This window comes from Oncorhynchus kisutch, linkage group LG5 (genome assembly GCF_002021735.2).
Source record: "Oncorhynchus kisutch isolate 150728-3 linkage group LG5, Okis_V2, whole genome shotgun sequence".
NCBI classification, from domain to species: Eukaryota; Metazoa; Chordata; class Actinopteri; order Salmoniformes; family Salmonidae; genus Oncorhynchus; species Oncorhynchus kisutch.
The window spans coordinates 12,673,761-12,694,065 of record NC_034178.2 but is presented as its reverse complement, the minus strand read 5'-3'; the positions used below and the strand labels follow the sequence as shown (position 1 = coordinate 12,694,065).

Sequence of the window (20,305 nt, the reverse complement as noted above, 5' to 3'; positions counted from 1 at the left end):
CTTTTAAGTGTTTGGACTGCAGTCTCAGACTTTCTGAGTGGGGGCTAATTACTGTTTCATTAAAATTACACTATAGTGGCCTGGAAATCCGATGATATTGCTGAAGAAGACACATAATTAGTAGAAAACAACTTTGCCATCATTATGATGGCGTCAAGTTTACTTGAGAGAGATGACAATGTTGCCATGAGATAGCAAAGTTTGTCAGAAATAGGTACCAATGCTAATGTTAGCTAGCAAAAATGTTGCACTCCCCTCAATCTTAGCTAGCTAAAGTTATACTGCATCTAAAGTCAATCTGGCGACATAACAATGACAAAAGCTTGTCCTACTAATTATTAGCCTCCTTTCGGAATATAATCGTGTTTCCAAGTCACAGTAATGCACTTCAGACTAAATCTTCATCGGCACTGCATTAAGTAGAATGCGCATCAGTCATAAAACAAACGTTCCAAATAATATTGTGATGAAACGTGCAATATATGAATAGCCTTCTATATTCGAAAGACACCTTAACCCCAATATAGACTATTGTATTCTACTATAAAACAGCACTGTTTGCCCAGTTATCAAATGAGCAGAGGAAATATTAGAAAGAAATGGACGGTCTCTCTCAATGTGTTAATAACATAAACAGAGCGTGCAAAGTGGGAAAATAAAATTATAAGCACATTGATATTGATTAATGACGTTCATTCCAATCAGGAAATAATGTGGGCTAGGAGAAAAAAAGTATTGACAAGAAAATACTGTGACGCAGCAACAAACAGGTACCAGCCTGTCAAGGACAGTTCTGATAGCAAGAGGCAAGTTTTTATTTTCCTCCCTCTGTGTAATTGAATGTAACAGCACAGCTAAAAGTGACTAGCTTCACCAATAACCCCAAAGCTATACAGTGTATCATAACAAGAATCACCTGACATGCCTACTATAGCAAAAGTCACGGTACAGTAGCAGGCAGCTCAGAAGATAGCGGTCAACTTCACAGTAATGAGTTTTTATCTCTTCTTCTTTTGTTTCAATGATTTCCTTCGTTTCACAATCATTTCATACAGTTTATCCATGCCTTCATGGAGCCCTTCACCTATGATGGCACATGCAGGCTGGACATGGTAAGTGGTAGAAGGGCTGAGCTCATGCAGTGCCAGTTGCTTCTCAATCTCATGGACCGGTAGAGACTTGGGCAAGTCCTGCTTGTTGGCTATCACCAGTAATGGAGTCCCCTGGTTTTCTGCGAATTTGGTAACTTTATGCAGTTCTGTTTTGGCTTCCTCTAGTCTGTCCACGTCCACTGAGTCCACTACGTAAATAATGCCATCCGTGCACCGACTGTAGGATTTCCATAACGGTCTCAGCTTCTCCTGTCCCCCGACGTCCCAAAAATGACAACTAATCCCTTTGGCGGTACCGTTACTCAGTTTTATCCTCTCTGTGTTAAATCCGATTGTGGGAACAGTGTTCACAAATTCGTTGAATTTCAGGCGGTACAAGACAGTCGTTTTACCGGCAGAATCTAAACCCAGCATTACAATATGCAGGGACTGAAAAGCAGCTATGTTAGAAAAACTGTTGCCCATTTTACGCACTAGTGAATGAGAAGTCCAATAAGAGGGACCTGCTTTAAGCTAGGCATACACATGGACTATAGCTTTCTGAGATCTATATGAAAAAAGTCATTGTTCCATCTTCTGCTAATGCGTTCTGCAAGCACGCATTTCTCGAGGTAGATAACCTGTATGTATTGTAGAAGAGCACAATTAAATACTATCTGAAATTGTTATTGTCATCAGTCCCCCTTTCTCTATCAATAAATGCTGCGATGAGATGCAGTCACCTCTGGCACGTTGTCTCCCGTCGCATACAGCTGCAGCCAACAAATGCTATTCAATAATCAGATGCTGCCTAACAATCCACCACGGGTTGTTGTATTAACATCTCATCTTGAAATGAATTAATATGCAAATGCCGACCTTCTCTGAAGAGGCCAGGTAGCCTAAATTCAGAACATTTCTGTTATCAGCGAAAGAAATAACATCCTGAAGCCCAGCGCTGTGGAGAGACTGTTGGTTCACAAGGTTGCCACAGTGGTTACCATTCAGCGTTGCGCACACAAATGAGTCTACTACACTAGGAGACTCCGCCTTCGCGTAGCAGACAAATCATGAATGCTTATAGACCTCAGTATGGAGGGGAGAAACTTCACATTACCCGTGCCACATGTGCATAGCGGCAAGCAAACTGCACTAAGGGTCAATAGTGAAACGAAACGTCAAGGTTCCAAAACTTTGTACAGTGTTATATTTATTTATTAATTAAAATACATTCTTGGCACCCATGTAAGCTATGACATACACATACGAATAAAGATAGAAATAAAAAATATGTAGGCCTATGACATGAATACTGCACCATAATTGAGGAGGTTGAAGTTTAGACACATTTTTGCCAGGTGTTTTTCACTTCTTTTTTGGGGGGGGGGCCAGGTAGGCCTATTGCCTTTTTTTTTTATAATGACCCATGGCAAGTTGCATTTACATCACATTACAAACCATGCATGTGTTGCAAAGATACACCACTAGATGTCAGGACAACTCCTCAGCAGACTTCCATAGCAAACCAAGTGGCAGGGCTGCCGTTTTATTGTGTGGGCCTGTACTGTACAGCCTGCCTCAGGGGTTATTAACTAAGCACCTAATTAATATTCTCCATTTATCACAGTTCAGCCAGGGCTGCATTTTATCTTCAGGTCAGCCTTTCTTAATCGTATATGAGACTATTTAGGGTAGGTCTATTAGTGTATGCCTATGCTTTGTAACTAAATAGTTTATGCATAAATACACACAGTGCAACATATAGACTTGTTGGCTAATAGGCTATATATTTTGTTTCTTCATACAAAAACGTTTTATTCCCAAAGAAGCAAACTAATTATACAGCTCAACTCAAGGAGAGAGGGAGAAAGAGAGAGAGAGAGAGAGAGAGTAAAGAATGATGCTCCTACTAGGATCCAGTCAAGGGAGGCCTATAGCCTTTCTACATATCTAACTGTGCAACCTGACTCAACAGGGCCGTGTTCCCCACAAATGGCTTTTTGATGCAGCATGTGGTGGGAGCTGGGATCAATAAAATGAAGAAAGAAAGCTGAGGCTCATCACAACTCAACACAATGCAAATAATGTTGCCCTATCCAGCTCCCTATAGGAAGACAAAATGATTCTCTTTATCGCTCTCCCTCTCTCTCTCTCTCTCTCTTTCTCTCTCTCTCTCCATGTGAAATGTCACTTCTTTATTGGTGTTTAACCAGTCCTACTGCCTGACACCTGAGCCACCCTTCCAGCCATGCCAGCTCATGCATTTCAAAGTAGCTCTGATGTAAAGTGCTTCAGTGGCATAAAGAGACACCAGCAACATTGATTTCCTTCCAGTTCTCTCAGTTCGAGTCTCAACTGGCCGTCTTTTCCCTATAGAGTGACAACTTTTTACCAGAGCCCCATTGGATGTGGTCAAAAGTAGGGCACTGTGTAGGGAACAGGGTGCCATTTGGGACGCAGATTTGACTCGTTTTGATGGGGTAAATAATGACACAGGCCAAATCATGGATCTTTAGTAGAAGTGTGCTTGGCGTTCTTGGAGGCTTGAAGCGTTTCTCCCAATACTGCAATCATCACTTTGTAGCCCAACATTTTATCTTACTAAGTAATGTAGCATTTTTGGTTTAACTTTCAAGGTTCCAGAACTTTCTTTTAATTCATGTTGTACATTGTTAGTTTTAAAAGAACATTTGGTGCCAAACAGTCATTTTAGTAGCCTACGGTTTCTGTATATTACCCGTGAAAGCCTGATTAACAGCTAAATGAGGATACATTTCATGTTCTAACTTCTGCTCTATCTAGTTCGGCATTCAGCAAGGTTTGACATTTCTCCTTTCCTGAAATCGACCCCCACACACTCGGAAGTCCCTTCACTTTTGTCTTCCACTCCATCTCCAGTGTACCTGGTACTGCCTCTACTATGGTCCAGTGGACACAGCCTGCCTGCAGAGGAGAGGGTACACTACAGGTGGAGGGAGAAACACTGCTGCTATTTTCAGTAGGGAAATCGGAGTAAAATGGAGACCACACACACACACACACACACACACACACACAAGCACACCCGCATGCACAGAAACACACACACGCAAGCTGTTTTGAAGCAGGATTTGCATATTGTCTTTAACCAAAAATGTAGTTAACAGGGAAAAAATGTACTTTATTCTATTAAATGATATTTGTTTATAGATTAAATCAAACGTGGCAGCCTGTCACCTACACGCAATTTCTTAGAGGAGCTTGAAATGATGTGTGGATTAGAATAATATACATATTGAAATGGAAAGCAGAACACTCAACACATCCGAACACATGGGACCCATTCTGTTGCTAGGCACTGGCAATTTCAAGAGCCTTGGAAGTGTTCCTGAGACGAAAGGAAACGTGTCAAGGTATAGACACAAGGATGCATTCAATGGAGAATAGCAACACCCAGTAGACTTAGTTTTGAGCTCAGACTTAAGCAACGATAAAGGTTCAAACCAGAGAGATACAATGCAATTCCATTCTGTGGCTAAAACACAGAACAGCCTATTTTTAAGTTTAATTGAATTTCATAAAAAAAATTTAAGGGGTGGATCAGCTTTAATATTGCAGAAAGATTGTTGCTTCCATCAATGTAATTGTCTGCATCATTTCCAATCTCCCATATATGACATAAACATTCATATATATATATATATATATATACATACATACATATACAGTACATACTTTTTTTTTTAGAATATACCTTTATTATTCCCCACAAACCCTACCACCCTTCCTCCAATTGGAGTAAACTAATAAACAATAACACTTAGGCTTCTACCATCAGTTTATACACATTTTACAGACAGTCTATTTTACAATAGTTCTATTTTTTATTTGTTTTTAGTCCTTCCTCTATTTCTGATGTCCATTCAGTTCAATTTCTATTTGGAACTGTGCTATTTCACAAGATTTCTGAACATATATACATTTTACAGACTCCGTATGTTTTACATTGGTTATCTTGTTGTTATTAGTCCCACCCTTCATCTCCGTTCAACCCCTCCCATCTATCTCTGAACACCATCCATTTTGGATTTCTATTTGCCATATATTTTTCAACTGTGCTGTGATGCTTCACAAAAGTACTGAACCTTTCTATTCTCATAGCTTCTACAGATTGTAAATTAAAGAGAAACATTTTTGCTAAAATAATTATTATATTATTGATTTATTGACTAGGACTTTTCAAATCACCCAGTATTGCTGTCTGCAGCGTTAGTTCTAGGCAAATGTTGCAATTCTTCAACCATTCCTGGACCTGTGACGAAAAACTAGCTAAAATATGGACAGTACCAAAATAAATGATCTAATGACTCTGCCTCCTCACAGTAGAATCTGCAGAGCTGGGAAGATTGTATCCCCCAAATATATAACATTCTATTGGTTGCAAGAATTTTGTCAAATCATTTAAATAGAAAAATTCTACGTTTTGCGTCCGGGGTTGTTTTGCATGTCAATACATAAACCACGTGCAATGGAATAGGTACATCGAAAATCTCTTCCCAACTATTTTGCAATTTATCTTCCTTTCTTTTTTCCCCTTCTACTTGCCTCTTCCATTTTTTGTGGTAATGCTGCAATTAGTTGGTTGTAATTTTGGGTAGAACAGACATTTCCATATGTCTGTGTTAGCTGCATGTGTGACATCACACCACCAGTCCTATTTATGATATAATTTACAAAAGTCATACCTTTTTTCTTTTCTTCCCTTCAATTTTTTTATTTTATTTTTTTAATCAATTAGTATATTTAAGTTTAACCACACTATATTTGTTGTATTATTTGTTCTTTCTTTTCAGGTGGATTAAACTGAAATTGCAACTAACTTTCTAAGGTTTGTTTAAAAAATAACTATATTTTGGAGACGATTTTGTTTTCAAACAACCGAAAGAGAGCAGTTGTAATCTGAATAAAGGGGAAAAGGCCATTCTTGAACATGGGGTGAGACATTACTGGAGAACCATTTTGGATTTAAGTATAACTTTTGTATGACTGATGCCTTTAGTGAGAGGTCTAATGCTTTAATATTTAATCATTTCTGCCCTCCGAATTCACATTCGTTATATAAATAGGCCCTTTTAATTTTTATCTGGCTTGCCATTCCAAATTAAATTTAATATTTTTTGCTCATATCATTTAAGAAGCAGGTCACTAGGTGTAGGCAAAACCATAAGCAAATAGGTCAACTTATTTAGAACGACTGTGTGGCAGAAATCTACTGTGGGTTAAATGAAACTCCAGTCATGTCCTAGTATAGTTAGAAGAGGGGATGGTCTAATAACCTCCTATTGATTATTTTTACATGTTTAAATGTAAACCCTTATTTAACTAGGCAAGTCAGTTAAGAACAAATTGTTATTTACCATAGCGGCCTACCCCGGGCCAAACCCGGACGACTCTGGGCCAATTGTGCAGTGATGCAGCCTGGATTGGATAGAGAACGAGAGAGAGACAGACATAGAGGGTGAGAGAGAGTACCAGTCTCCCTTCGCTGCTGTTAATTAAAGTGTCTCCTTTGTGCCATGGGTGTCCTGGCCATTCCCTCCTGTCCTGTCCTCCTCCCGCCCACCTGACTATACTCTTACTCTCATGTGCTGACAGTATAATTTACAGAACTCTGCAAGACTCCATGGGACATTAGTGAGAAAGTGAACAGGAAAAGTAGCAACAAGGCCATTTGGTATACTGCTTAGGACAGCATTTTTATATGGCCAGGCCTAGAGAGTAAGACAACTGTAACTAGCCTACACTGGTTTCACCGGAAACTAGGTTTGCAGCATTTTGTTGCCTGGTTAGGTTATTTATTTTTCACAGGTAAAATATTTTTGAATATTGTAGAAGCATTGAATTGAAATCAACAAGATTTACGATGATCACTGTGTGTAGTGTTGTAGAGTGACTAGGCCCTCCCCCCCTCTCTCCCTCAGTGTCAGGCTGTTGGCAGTAGAAACTCAAGTGCTTTCCCCCTCTTCTCAGACAGAGGCAAGCTCACTCCCTTGGCAAGTGTTTATATGGAGAGGTTACCATGGAGACAGCAAATCATCAAAGCAGCACATTCAGCCAATATGTTCTCCCTCCCTATAAATTACAGTACTTTGAGTGAACACACACACACACACACACACACACACACACTGGCACATGGACACACTGGCACACACACCATGGAGTCACATACACACGTGCACGGACGCGCACACACACACACGGAGTCAGGGACAGAGGTGATTATTCATGATCCCAGGGAGACAGGATATGAAATCAAACCACATTTAGTAAATGGGACAAGCCTCGCCCTCAGCTCACAACATCTTCCATCTGTAGACTAATGATCACATCATCATTACCTCAAAAGCTTCCTCCATTATAAAACCCACTAGCCTAGGCACCTCTTTTGACTATAACAGTTCATTTACAATTTGAGAAATAAAATAAGACATGAGGTGAAACATGGGCCTGGGAAACTAAGCCCCTGCCCTGTCCCAAGCTTCAATTCCTCAGCTTATCTGAGAAAGTGATGATTGTAGGCCTGCTTTGCATTTGTACTTTGTATTTGCGTGAGGATTTCTTTCACAGCCATCCTCAATGTCCCAATACACTGTGTATGGTCTGGACTGGTCTTAATGTCTCATGGGCATTCATTGGTTTATGCATGATTCACAAGCAGAGGGTCGAAACCCAGACAATGGTGTGACCCTCTCTCTGAGCACGCACGGTGAAGGCCATTGAGCTGTAACCAGGCGACGGGCAGGGAAGAATGTTTATCGCCGTGGTGACTCATATGGAAGCAGGAGGAAGGGAACTGCAGGTGCCCCTCCGTCGCCATGGGGAGTCTGTCTCCGTTATGGAGGAATAATTACCATAGATTGAGTTTAATTAATTAACCCCATTATTATTATATAAAGGTGCGACAGGACAGACAGCAACACAATACTAGATGTGATCTATACGTTTAGGAATGCATTGGTGTCTGGCCACTCTTCTCCATCTCCTCTTTTTTGCTCCCCCTCTTTCACTTTCATCCTCCTCTCTTTTGATAGATGCACGTCGAGCCTGTCCTCTCTCTGTCCAGACTGTGGAGAGGTGAGGGGGTGGTACATTTCGATCAGACCTATGGAAATCACATTGATTCAACTGCTGCAGTGCCCTTCCAATGAGAGCTCTACCTTCAATATTGGGCACAGAGAAAGTTTCATACATTTAAACATCCTTCTACTGAACTATGTGTAATGCCTCGGCTTGGGAAAGCCACTCTCATATTGCTTGAACTCAGATCAACCAAGGCCTCCCACGAACTCAAACAACTAGTGACGCAGGGCCTAATCCGGGCACTAGTCATATCCCGTCTGGACTACTGCAACTATCTGTTGGCTGGACTCCCCGCTTTTGCCATCAAACCCCTACAACTTATCCAGAATGCCGCAGCCCATCTGTTTTTCAACCTTCAAATAAAAGTTGCACTTGTCTTGCTAGGACGGACTTTGCTGCTAGCTTCTTTATTGAGGAAGAATTGACTTACTACGACTGAGATGTGGTCGTCTCACCTAGCTATCTTAAGATGAACGCACCAACTGTAAGTCGCTCTGGATAAGAGCGTCTGCTAAATGACTCAAATGTCAAATGTAACTAACAGACAGTCGCTGCAACCCAATCTCACTTTTTGATGGCATAATTTGCCGTTTGACTTGACGAACGTCAAGACTGGAAATTTGTGTGTGAGATCCTGTTGCATACAGTATTTAATCCATCCATATATTACTGTGATTTGTTGTTCATTATAATATCTTTGTGTTTTCATGAATTCCAGAATTGTTTTAGCTTAATTCATTAATCATTTACCTCATTAAAAGTACCTTTTTTATAGGAATACCAAAAAAGCTTTTGCAAGTCTACAATTAATTGTGTTATTTAAATTCAGTATGAGATTGTTCTCCTGAATCAGCCTGATGCAAGTGCTTAGGAATGCCTTAAATTAGCAAACAAGCCAACTGGCCACTAGCCCAAGAGTCCAATAACTCCTCACCAGAAAACACTGTATCCTAGGCTATTCTTTCACTGTGCTCCTTTGTGTAGGGCCATACTGAAACAAATCATGTTGAATAATGTCTGTGAATGTAGAATCACGGAACACAAATTCCGACCATGAACCTGCACACTGCCTGACAGAGGCACTTTAGAATTGTCAGTCATTTTATTGAGTCAATATGAACCAACAGGTAAAGACAACAACTAATGGAGGCATCGATGTGCAGAACTTGTCAATCGGTACCGTCACAGACCAGTGTGACCATTTAACTACGCAAATAATACTATTGACATTTCATCTGCATTCACAAAACATACAAAACACAGCTCTTGCACTGAAAACACACAGTAGCGTTACACAAAGAGAAAGACTGTATAAAAGTTTCAAAGCTCCAGAGTTTGAGCTTTTGATTGATAAAGGGTATCATTGAAACTGCAAAACACAGCAACCAAAATATATTTCTGAGCAAATCAAGGACAAAAAGGCTTCACTAGTTCACAAGCTTTAAAATGGCGTACCAAGCAATTGAAACCATCTCAGCCAATTTATTTCCTCAAAAGAATTGTTCATTCCGTTACTGCCGGTTAAACAAATGAAAAGAAGAAACGATGTTGTGAGGTAATTCTGCTTTTAAACTTTCAGGAAACAAAGAGAAAAGATCCTTGTTGGATACATGATGTAATTATTATTCAGCTTTTTGTGGCACGCATTTTGTCCTAAAGTGAACGTAGAGGAAACTAACCAAAGGGGGTTTATTCTGAAATGATGAGTCTTTTGTATAGAACAATAAACTGTGATCTAGGCTAGCACCTAACTGTTTTGGCAAGCAGAAAGTACAAAAAGCAGTCAAAAAGAGATTTGAAGCACAGGAACACTTAAGGGGGATAGAAATAGAAATCCAAAGAGGTGGCGTATAATATAATGCACTTCAAAAATCAAGTTTCTGTACATTTTTCATTCGAAATATATCTATATATTTAGTGGGAAAGAAAGCAATAAAAACGAGTGCTATGCCGCTTTCTGTAGAAAAAAAGGTGTAGCAAAAGACAATACAGATTAAAAACCACCCTTTAGAAATCACGTCAGTATTGTGTCTTAATAATAATCTACTGTAAATTCCAATGAGAGTGTTGAGTGTTTAACCCGCTAGAGAAACAGACCTACAGTAACATGTGCTCTGTGTGAAGTGGTGGTTACTGGTTACAAAGCATTGTAGTCCTGTGCAACAGGATGGGAGCAGGGTCAAGAGTTGAAAGTTCAAGGAATAACAGCTACGGTCAAGGTCCGATTGGTGATTGGTCATCCTGAGGGCTGGAGGATACCAGTAGTAGTCCTGCTGGATCCATAGTGCCAAGCTCCAGAGACTCAGTGTGCATCCTAAATGGCAACCTTTTCCCTATATATCGCACTACTTTTGACCAGGTTCTTGCAAAAATTAGTGCACTACTATGTAGGGAATAGGGTACCATTTCTGACATAGCTTCAAAAATCTCTGGGTGTGAACTCTAACTTCAAGTTAATCCAAACGCTCACCTATTCTCCCACTGACGTCAATGCATGACTAAGTTAACATTTCACGTCAGTGGGAGTTAGGAATCACCCCTCAGATGGCCTACTATGTATGCATCTACACAGGTAGCCCAATTCTGATCTTTTGTTCACTAATTGGTCTTTTGACCAATCAGATCAGCTCTGAAAAAGATTGGATGTGAAAAGATTTGATGTGACTGGCCAAATGACCAATTAGTGGAAAACACAGCCTATTTAAGGGAATAGGATGCCATTTCAGACGTAGCTGGTTTCAGATCAAATGGCATAGTCCCCCTGTCCTAAAGGGCTGAAGGCAGAGCTGCGTAACGTATCTAGGCTGTTGACCAGAATGAGGGTTCCGGTGAGGTGCTTCCAGCGCTTGGTTATGGGATTCTTCATCCGGTCCAGGCCCAGGTGCAGCTCCTGGATCACGTCCCGGTAGCTGTCCCCAATTTGGGCCGCCCAGGTCAGCAGGAAGTCATAGGCTGGCTTCCACATTGACTGTCAACATAGAATCAATCAATTGACTGTCATAGAACAAACGATCAATCAATCAATCCAATGTACTTATAAAACACTTTAAGAGCAACAGAGGGGACAGAAATTATTCCAAATGCGCGTCTAAGGTCAAGTCTGACTGGCTGATATGAAAGAACACTGCACACAAGAACCAGATGGCAGGGTTAGCATTTTCTCACGTCCATTTTGATTACCGGTCTGAGGCAGCCAACACCAGTCAAACCCAGTAAATGTTACAGTACCTAGAAGCAATGGGCTGATAATCTCACCTCATTGTCCACCAGGCCGTTCTTGTCCCTGTGCGGAGCCTCGTATTGCTCCATCTGCTGCTTGTTTACCCGGGCCAGCTTCTCAGCCAGCTCCCTCCAGCGCGGGGCCACCTCCACGGCCGTGGTCAGCAGGACAAAGTCCATGATCAGCCTGGCCACCAGACCCTGGCAGTCCATCTTCAACAGGGCCTAGAAGAAAGGCCACACAAAGACCACTTGATTTACTAATTCAGGCTTTGAATTCCTGCTGGAGCATAAGTCGTCGACAACAGAAGACAACATTTAGCTACGACACAACAGTTCAAAAAACACAGCCCAAAGATCAGCAATGACACACCATTGTGTCACATAGTGTTCACCATTAAAGGGGTGTGAAGACATGACTCTCGAGACATAGTGAAAGGAGTGGGGAAGAACAGCATTAGGGGGCCAGGGTATTGTCTTGATACAATACATTTGCGTCTCTAACTACGGCTACACTATCCCTCCCGACTCTCTATAAAGCCTGCTGTGAACTCTCGAGGGTGAATTAGAGCATGATTCACAAGAGCCTCTCTAGGTCTTACCACACAGACACACATATGTGTTGAACGAGAATAAAACCAGGAGGCCAGAGAAAATACACTAGTAATCCCCTCCTCTCTCCGCCAGAAACACCACAGACGAACAGGGGGTGAAAGAAACAGAGAGACAGTAAATCAAGTCTATCAGGACCCCACGAGGAGGTGGGCTGACACACAGCATGTCTACACTGTGTAGGCTACAACCCAGGAGGGCTATATAATATCAAAGGATAATGGAAAGTACAACCCAATAAAAAAACAAGATGTTTTAATGTACAGGAAGTCATGTTTTCAAGTCGGAGCCAACCAGTTAAGCCTGCCAATAAGAGGCCGCATATTTTTCACCACTATATCTTACAAAGCAGTTAATACATAAGCGTTTTTTCAACTTTAAAGTCTCTCTGGAGAGTTTGCCTGCGACTTGACAGGATCTACTGAGACAGGTACACTATCTATATTTTGCACAGTACTGTATCTAAACAGAAGAACCAGCATTTGTTTGCTTTGCAGAAAGAGAATGAGGCATACTGGGAGCTGAGTGCCTATTTGCATCCCAAATGGCACCCTATTCCCTACATCGGTGTTTCTCAACTCCAGTCCTCCAGTACCCCCAACAGCATATATTTATGTTGTAGCCCCGGACAAACACACCTCCTTCAACTCATTTAGGGATTGATGAGTAGTTGAATCAGGTGTGCTCATCCAGGGTTATGTTGGGGTACTCGAGGACTGGAGTTGGGAAACACTGCCCTATATTTATAACATTTTTGATTTAACCTTTGTTTAACTAGGCAAGTCCCCTATGGGCCGTGGTCAAAAGTAGGGCACTAAATAGGGAATAGGGTGCTACTGGGACACATACACTGTCTTCAAAGCATTCCAGTGCTCCTCCAGTCACCTCGGCCACCTGGCCTGACTCTGAACAGCAATGTTTTAATGAGCTGGCCTCTGTTCTGCACTGACTGCTGAATCAGAACTCACATTTCTGTCAAAGTTACTCAAATAGAACTGCAGCATAACGTCCTCCATCACCACCACCTGTCTGGCTACTGGGCCCGGCTTTTTCCGCCATCTGCCAACACTGGCAACTGAGTGAACTGTGAATGACACAGTGGGGAGTGACTCAGTTCAATCACAGACCTAATGCTGTGTCATTCACATCATCTGACACTGGTCTGGCAGGGCCAAGGAGTCAACATGGTAGCGTAGTCACTAGGGTGAGTCCCAAATGGCACCCTATACAATATATCAGGGGTATTCAACTCTTATCCTACGAGGTTCGAAGCCTACTGGTTTTCTGTTCTACCTGATAACGAATTGTACACACCTGGTGTCCCAGATCTAAATCAGTTCCTGACTAGAGGGGAACAATGAAAAAAAATGATGTGAAACTGGCTTCGAGGTCCAGAGTTGAGTTTGAGGGCCCTAATATAGTGTACTACTTTTGACCAGACCCTTATGGAGCGCCCTTTGGAACACAACTCTAGTTACCATGTCACAGTTGTGTCATATAGCCTTCAACCAGCAGGAAGATTAGTTGAATCACTGTCTCTTTAAACCTCTTAACTCAACATCTATCTTCATAATCCTTCAATCACTTCCTGTCACTCTTCATGTCTTTTTCCCATACAACTGAGGAGTTGGGTAATTTATTCCATGGCAGCAGATAAACAATGCTTGAATGCTGCTTAAGTTATATCCCATAACATGAGTAAAACCAAAAACTTTGTGATTATGTACTATGGTTCATGCAGAACTCTTTTATGAAACCAATAGCTAGTAATGTCATACTCCATTATCTTTATCTTCAGAGAGGTACTGTATAAAAAGGAATCCATCTCTTTTGAATAACCTCCTGCACAGTTCACTGAGTGATCTCATTTATTTTTCAAACATTCCAGAGTGCATTGGAGCCTTATAAAAACTTCCATATCCAAAAGGCCTTATGCCATTCACGTTTACCTCTCGTTTCAACTCTTAATCTAAACCTATGATAAAACTACGTAACTCGCTGACATTTTCTGAAGCGCATCCTATATGTGTGTGTGCGCCTGCGCACACGCACACTCAGACAGTTTCCCATTCGTTCAGAAAGCCAGTGGTAAGCAGGCTGATGAAAATGAGGAAGCTGTAGTGACATCCTTCAAAATGTCTCTCTCTGTGTGTGTGTGTGTGTGCGTTCGTGCGTGCGTGTGTGTGTGTGTGTGTGTGTGTGTGTGTGTGTGTGTGTGTGTGTGTGTGGATTACTCCATCTCTTTGACTTGATCCACATGTCCACTGGGGGAAAGCCCTGACAGACATGACTGACATCTCAAATTTACCCTGTGCACCAGAGCTCTCAGAGGCAGTTATCTCTCTAAGCTCCATTCCAAATGAGCCTGTCTGGCTCTTCTCCCTGCATTTAAAAGGCAGGGAAATGAGCACACACACACACACACACACACACACACACACACACACACACACACACACACACACACACACACACACACACACACACACACACACACACACACACACACACACACACACACACACACACACACACACACACACACTAACAGCAGGGGAGAGGAGAGACAGGAGGGGGGAACAGTAACAAGGACTCAACCTGCTCATTAAAGTCAACCAGGGACTTTATAGGTGAGGGAAAAGTTTCTACATCAGCAGTCTATAAACTTCTCTGTAGTTTGAAATAGCGAAAGCAGGCCCAACGGTGACTTTCAGTCATTTCATTTAATGGTGTGTACAGTACCTAGGATGATGGCAGTGGTGACTGAAATCATTGCCATATCTATTTGTCAAAAGTGTCTGTGCAAAGTCATTCTCAACTTGTAGTGTCTTACTACACACAAAATGTATTATATGTATTTATTGTTTAAATTTGTATTCATTTTATCACAATTCATATTTAAAGATTGATTACATTTCATATTTACAGATTATTTTTAATTAAAATGGTCAAAAAATATATAAAAATAGATTCTTGGTAAAAAGCCATTTATGAAGCAATAATTTTGCTAGGACTGTCTGGGAGTGGCCTGAGTAAGGAGGGGAAAACAGAAAACTAGCTGTTAATGGCAGAGAGGTTTGGAGCTCCTTCCCACCAAAATAGGCTGAAATTTCAGGCGGGCTTTTCAAACTCCATTTTGGTCATTTTCACAATTTCACAGTATTATTCCAACCTGATAGTGTGGATATATACAGTTGAAGTCTGAAGTTTACATACACTTAGGTTGGAGTCATTAAACCTCGTTTTTCAACCACTCCACAAATTTCTTGTTAACAAACTATAGTTCTGGCAAGTCGGTTAGGACATCTACTTTGTGCATGGCACAAGTAATTTTTCCAACAATTGTTTACAGACAGATTATTTCACTTATCATTCACTGTATAACTATTCAAGTGGGCCAGAAGTTTACATACACTAAGTTGACTGTGTATTTAAACAGCTTGGAAAATTCTAAAATTTTATGTCATGGCTTTAGAAGCTACTGATAGGCTAATTGACATCATTTGAGTCAATTGGAGGTGTACCTGTGGATGTATTTCAAGGCCTACCTTCAAACTCAGTGCCTCTTTGCTTGACATAATGGGAAAATAAAAAGAAATCAGCCAAGACCTCAAAAAATATTGTAGACCTCCACAAGTCTGGTCATCCTTGGGAGCTATTTCCAAACGCCGGAAGGTACCACGTTCATCTGTACAAACAATAGTATGCAAGTATAAACACCATGGTACCACGCAGCCATCATACTGCTTAGGAAGGAGATGCATTCTGTCTCCTAGAGTTGAACATGCTTTGGTGCGAAAAGTGCAAATCAATCCCAGAACAACAGCAAAGGACCTTGTGAAGACGCTGGAGGAAACAGGTACAAAAGTATCTATATGCACAGTAAAACGAGTCATATCGACATAACCTGAAAGGCCGCTCAGCAAGGAAGAAGCCGCTGCTTCAAAACCACCATAAAAAAAGCTCATACTTTTTGGAGAAATGTCCTCTGGTCTGATTAAACAAAAATAGAACTGTTTGGCCATAATGACCATTGTTATGTTTGGAGGAAAAAGGGGGAGGCTTGCAAGCCGAAGTACACCATCCCAACCATGAGGCACGGGGGTGACAGCATCATGTTGTGGGGGTGCTTTGCTGCAGGAGGGACTGGTGCACTTCACAAAATAGATGGCATCATGAGGGGGGAAAATTATGTGGATATATTGAAGCAACATCTCAAGACATCAGTCAGGTTAAAGTTAAAGTTAAAGCTTGGTCACAAATGGGTCTTCCAAATGGTCAATGACCCCAAGCATACTTCCAAAGTTGTGGCAAAGGACAACAAAGTCAAGGTATTGGAGTGGCCATCACAAAGCCCTGACCTCAATCCTATAGACAATATGTGGGCAGAACTGGAAAAGCGTGTGCGAGCAAGGAGGCCTACAAACCTGACTCAGTTACACCAGCTCTGTCAGGAGGAATGGGCCAAAATTCACCCAACTTATTGTGGGAAGCTTGTGGAAGTCTACCTGAAATGTTTGACCCAAGTTAAACACTTTAAAGGCAATGCTACCAAATACTAATTTACTATATGTAAAATTCTGACCCACTGGGAATGTGATGAAATAAATAAAAGCTGAAATAAATCTTTCTCTCTACTATTATTCTGACATTTCACATTCTTAAAATAAGGTGGTGATCCTAATTGACCTAAAACTGGCAATTTCTACTTGGATTAAATGTCAGGAATTGTGAAAAACGAAGTTTAAATGTATTTGGCTAAGGTGTCTGTAAACTTCTGACTTCGACTGTATATAAAACACAGGGATATCATGTTTTTGACTATACTGGGTCTTTTATATGTGTACTGTAGTATTACAGGGATCCTTTGTCAAAGAGATCTGGGTCTCAATACGACACCCCGTGTAAATAAAGGTTAAAGAAAGAAAGAATCTGGAGGTGTCTTTCTGCTGAGATCCTCATGTGATATTCATTGATGAGAGAAAAGCAGTCCACTTGTATAGCCTAATGTCTAGCTACTCTGTGGAGTCTGCAGGTGTCTCTCTCTGTCTTTCTGGTTGGCCGTTGGGATCTATTTCAGTGATGAGCAGTAGGATGACATTTCAATTGTCTACTACCTGAGCAACGCCATCCTTCACATTGAGAATTCTTAGCGGTGTCAGTTTGCGTTGGTCGCTCAACCCCCCCCTGGTCTGCGATCTGGCCTGACCAATGTCTCCTTTCCTCTCCTCACATTTCAACTGACAAACACCTGTCAGACCATGCTAGCGACTCAGAAAAAAGGGAAGGCAGGCTAGTAAATCCCATAGAGCACAGCGTTGTTTAGGCTCAACAGAGCTATGGATATGGTGGTCACACCTGTGAATGAACGCTTTGTGAGGAATTTGAATCATAGGCCACTTGGCTGATAAATGATCATCTCGGTTATCTTCTATTAAGAGACTTTTATATAATAATCAGCTGCACTATATATACAAAAGTATGTGGACACAATTTCATATTTGTGAATTCGGCTATTTCAGCCACACCTGTTGCTGACGGGTGTATAAAATTGAGCACACAGCCATGCAATCTCCATACACAAACATTGTCAGTAGAATGGCCCGTACTGAAGAGCTCAGTGACTTTCAAAGTGGCCCCGTCATAGGATATCACCTTTCCAACAAGTCAGTTTGTCAAATTTCTGCCCTGCTAGAGCTATCCTGGTCAACTGTAAATGCTGTTATTGTGAAGTGGATAGGTCTAGGAGCAACAATGGCTCAGCCACAAAGAGGTAGGCCACACAAGCTCACAGAACGGGACCTCTGAGTGCTGAAGCACATAGCGTGTAAAAATCATCTGTCCTCAGTTAAAACACTCACTACCGGGTTCCAAACTGCCTCTGGAAGCAACGTCAGCACAAGAGCTGTTCGTCGGGAGCTTCATGAAATGGGTTTCCATGGCTGAGCAGCCTTAAACAAGCCTAAGATCACCATTTGCCAACTGTAAAGTTTAGTGGAGGAGGAATAATGTTCTGGGGCTGGTTTTCATGGTTCAGGCTAGGCCACTTAGTTCCAGTGAAGGGAAATCTTAATGCTACAGCATACATTGACATTCTAGATGATTCTGTGCTTCCAACTTTGTGCCAACAGTTTGGAGAAGGCCCTTTCCTGTTGCAGCATAGCAATGCCCCTGTGCACAAAGCGAAGTCCGCAGAAATGGTTTGTTGAGATTGGTCTGGAAGAAATTGACTAGCCTGCACAGAGCCCTGACCTCATTCTCATCGAACACTTTTGGGATGAATTGGAACGTTGAGTTCAAACATCAGTGCCCGACCTCAATAATGTTCTTGTGGCTGAATGGAAGCAAGTCCCCGCAGCAATATTCCAACATCTAGTGGAAAGCCTTCCCAGAAGAGTGGAGGCTGTTATAGCAACAAAGGGGGGGGGGGATCAACTCCATATTAATGCCCATGACTTTGGAATGAGATGTTTGACGAGCAGGTGTCCACATACCTTTGGTTATGTAGTGTATTTTTTGTTGTTGTGTTAATTCAGACAAGCATATGACCTAACCATGGTTCTGTTCTGTCTAACAATGCCTACTAACTGAGCTTTAAAGCTTCTTAGTTTAGTTCTTGCACACACTTTTTGATTAACACTTTCAGTCCAGAGAAGTAATTACTACTGTGTGAGATTAAGGTCACCAAAAGGGCAAATGACTAAACTTGAGGAAAGGCCACAGAACCACAGAATGACCACAGAACAACAGAAAAACACATAACTCTCACTAGACTCTCACCATAGACTCTCACTATAATGACATAATGTGCTGCAATATTGTCAAACCTTTGGACAACCATCTCCCCCACACAAACCTTTATACAGATCCCGTATCTTAATTTGAGCCAGTTTCACACCGCAGATAAATAATCCTGTAGCAACAGGAAATGTGAATTCTTATGTGGAATATAATTAATGAAAGAAATGTATAGGGGTTGATACATTTTTTCATTAGGGCAAATCAAGGAAATGACTAACTTTAGAAGCCTTTTTAAACCTCGACTACATTACACGTTTTGCATTTCTTCTTGCGGTGCAGGAAAATTCCTGCAACAACAGGAGGATCAAAGTATGACACGGCATCTGTAGACTACAGCACAGCAATATCATTGGTCCTCAAGATCCTCCTCTAATGTACAGTAGTTCAGGGATCAGTATGGACCAACAGCTGTGTCACTGATGTTATATCTGTTGTGTCTTGGCCTGATCAGGATAGGCAACAACACTCTGTTTCTACAGTGGCTAGAAGGCTATCAGGACTGGCTGGAATGAAAAGATAAGACATGGATCTAATTCAAAGACCGCTTCCAGACCACCATTAGCAGAGTTGCCAACAACCAGATGCCTCCAGGTTTCAGGGATACAGCTAATTCAACCTAGTTCTACTGAAAACCGGATGTGGGAAATCCACTCATGTGTTTTCTTTTACGCTTGCTATGTTAGGTTACTCCCAGGCTAGTGGGCATATTAAACAGATCTGTGTGTCCACCATAAATAATGTGTGTGTGTGTGTGTGTGTGTGTGTGTGTGTGTGTGTGTGTGTGTGTGTGTGTGTGTGTGTGTGTGTGTGTGTGTGTGTGTGTGTGTGTGTGTGTGTGTGAGAGAGGAAGGGTAGTATGAGGGCTTTGGGCATGGTTCATTGCTTTCTGGGACCAATCCATCGTCATCCCTTTGTCTACTCAGCTTATCATGCCTGATGGCAGAAAAATGGTTGCTTGTTTGAATTCTAGCCTTCCTTTGATCAGATTACCATTGAAAGGCATAGACAACTGTTATATTTCATGCCCAAATAAACTGATATATGCTAGCTCTGACTGATAAGATGTTTACAAAAGCAAGCATTGTGAAAAAGACATCAACCTCACTTTCACAGAGAGATCCAATTTCTCCACAGATCCAAATTCAAGCAACTGTTGCCTGTTTGAGATAGATGCAATGTGGGGTATAGTTACATTACCAAGCACTTCTGTCTAAAAACTTAAAAAGGACAAGGGTGACTGGAGACTCTCTCGAGAGGGAGTGGGAGGCATGTTGAGTCAACACTTTCTGTCACAACAGCAACCGTGCCTGCTTTGTGGAGATTCTCTCAGGACATTGTCGTCTCTGTTTGTGTCTCAGTCTCGGAGTTGCACTGAAGGAGGTGAAGTAGCTGTGTTTTTGTGCATTGTAAGTCACACCACACGTATTCTCCCAACAAGTAGGCCGACTCTTAAGGCACCC

At 41.6% G+C, this 20,305-nt stretch overlaps 2 protein-coding genes across 2 annotated transcripts in view; both read right to left on the bottom strand.

Annotated features, from left to right (window-relative positions):
* Positions 1-791: 791 nt before the first annotated feature.
* LOC109890661 (ADP-ribosylation factor-like protein 4C) lies at positions 792-2,095 on the bottom strand. Its single transcript, XM_031824509.1, has one exon. The coding sequence runs from the start codon at positions 1,575-1,577 to the stop codon at positions 999-1,001; it is 579 nt and encodes a 192-aa protein (XP_031680369.1). The 5' UTR covers positions 1,578-2,095; the 3' UTR covers positions 792-998.
* Positions 2,096-9,278: 7,183 nt separating this feature from the next.
* LOC109890660 (SH3 domain-binding protein 4-A) overlaps positions 9,279-20,305 on the bottom strand; it is a 28,697-nt gene continuing 17,670 nt past the window's right edge. The window contains exons 4-5 of the mRNA XM_031824507.1: positions 11,469-11,657; positions 9,279-11,181 (exon numbers count right to left, since the gene is read on the bottom strand). Of these exons, the coding sequence (XP_031680367.1) occupies positions 10,957-11,181; positions 11,469-11,657 (414 nt within the window). The 3' untranslated portion in view covers positions 9,279-10,956. The remainder of the gene's footprint in view (positions 11,182-11,468; positions 11,658-20,305) is intronic.

What these genes read in the sequence shown, in the direction of transcription:
- LOC109890661 (XM_031824509.1), bottom strand. Translation starts at nt 1,577, where the DNA reads ATGGGCAACAGTTTTTCTAACATAGCTGCTTTTCAGTCCCTGCATATT.